At 38.3% G+C, this 1,840-nt stretch overlaps 1 protein-coding gene across 1 annotated transcript in view; it reads right to left on the reverse strand.

Annotated features, from left to right (window-relative positions):
* Positions 1–280: 280 nt before the first annotated feature.
* The window catches only part of LOC104112292 (protein DETOXIFICATION 49-like), a 2,113-nt gene continuing 553 nt past the window's right edge, over positions 281–1,840 (reverse strand). The window contains exon 2 of the mRNA XM_070175525.1: positions 281–1,840. This exon is cut by the window's right edge and continues 1 nt beyond it. Coding sequence (XP_070031626.1) covers positions 515–1,840 — 1,326 coding nt within the window. The 3' untranslated portion in view covers positions 281–514.

Raw genomic sequence — 1,840 nt, forward strand, 5'->3', positions numbered from 1 at the left:
AATAGTCATATAATGAGGTAGTACTTACGATGCAAATTTACTACAGAATAGATGTGGATTCATTTTGACTGCACCTGCCTATGTCATTAAAAATAAATTTAAAATAGAGCACGTTCTAATACTTGTAATGCTTGATATGATGTTATTGGCCGCGTAAGAAACTTGATTTTGGCAAAATTGCGCGAGTCCATGCATGCAGAATACACACTGGGTGGACCATGGAAACAACCTTGTCTTTCTGTTTAACTTTTTACTGTTTAACGAGTGATATAGGGAAAGATAATAAAACACGAAGAACAAATTTTCTTGCAATTTGTTTGACCAGGTACAATCTTTTGTTACTTCTTGTGACATTCCTTCTTACATATCCCTATTTGAATTTCGCGAAGTAGCAAAAGGGTTGGCTGTACTCTCTTCGTACCCCCACTGTACATCTAAAATAAGTAGAAAATGATTATAACTGAAATTATAGAGAAAAAAGAAGTAAAAAAGAAAACACCAGAAAACTACTCCATTAACACACAGAATATTCCTTGTTCTCTGGTATGTGTTGCTTATATTCCTCAATATCTTCGTTGTCATCAACAACAGAGACTATAGTTTCGGTGAGATCTTTAGCTCTCTCTGCTTCAAAATCCCAATCAGTACGAAGCAAAACCACCAACATGGTAACCATACACGACACTTGCGCAGCCAATAATCCCAGCCACAGACCTTCAAAATCAAATCCTACATAAAAACTTAGCCCCACAGCCACAGGCATTCCAACAATATAAAAACAACCCAAATTTATATTCGCACCAACTTTTGGCCTTGCAGTTCCTCTCAACACCCCACATCCAGTTGTTTGTGGACAGTTCCCAAGTTCACAAAGCCCAATTATCGGCAATACAAGTGAAGTTAGTGCAAGAATTTCATTATCTTGAGTGAACATCTTGGCCCAAACTTTTCTTACTGTTACCGCAAAAAACAGAGCAGAAAAGCCCAATATGATGCTGCCAGCAAGGCCTACAATGGCTGCAAGTTTGGCTTTGTTCGGATTTCTAGCACCTAATTCATTGCCAACTCTAGTTGATACACTGAAACTAAGAGAAGATGGGAATATGTAAATTAATGAAGTGGTCTGAATTAAAATTCCCATTGAAGCAACTGTTGCTTTTGGATTTAGTAAAACCCCACAAAGCAAAATCATAATCTCGTACCACCACCATTCTAGGCAAACGGAAATGCAGCTAGGAATGGCCAAATTTAGGAGTTTTTTCCATCCTTTGAGACACTCTGTTGACAAATTTTCCCAAGTTTTTTTGTACACACCAGAAATGAGGATATATACAATAAGTGAGGCTACGAGGTTAAAATTAGTCCAAACGGCGCTAAGGGCAACTCCTTTGACACCTAAATTAAGTTTAGTAACAAGAAGAAAATTAATGGGAATATGTAGAAGAATTGCTAGGACGGCACAAAATGTGAGAGGCAATGTTATCGATTGGGTTCTGAGGTAAATACGCAATGGATGAAGTAAAGATTGTGCAAATAAATCAGGAATTGAGTAAAATAGGTAAGATTGAGCTTCTGTGGCAATATTTTCATCTTGGCCACAGTAGAGAAGAATAGTTTTCATGTTGACCCAAAGTAGAGCGATAGGAAATGAAGTTAAAATAAGTAAAAGAATGGTTCGTTGTAAGGAAAGTCCAAGAAGATTATATTTTTTGGCACCAAAAGCTTGTCCACAAATGGGTTCCATTCCCATGGCTAAGCCAGAGAGAATTGAATATCCAGTGATGTTAGCGAAGCCGACGGCTAACGAGCCGCCAGCTAGCGCTAAGCCACCGACCCGGCC

This window comes from Nicotiana tomentosiformis, chromosome 5 (assembly GCF_000390325.3).
Source record: "Nicotiana tomentosiformis chromosome 5, ASM39032v3, whole genome shotgun sequence".
Taxonomy (NCBI): domain Eukaryota; kingdom Viridiplantae; phylum Streptophyta; class Magnoliopsida; order Solanales; family Solanaceae; genus Nicotiana; species Nicotiana tomentosiformis.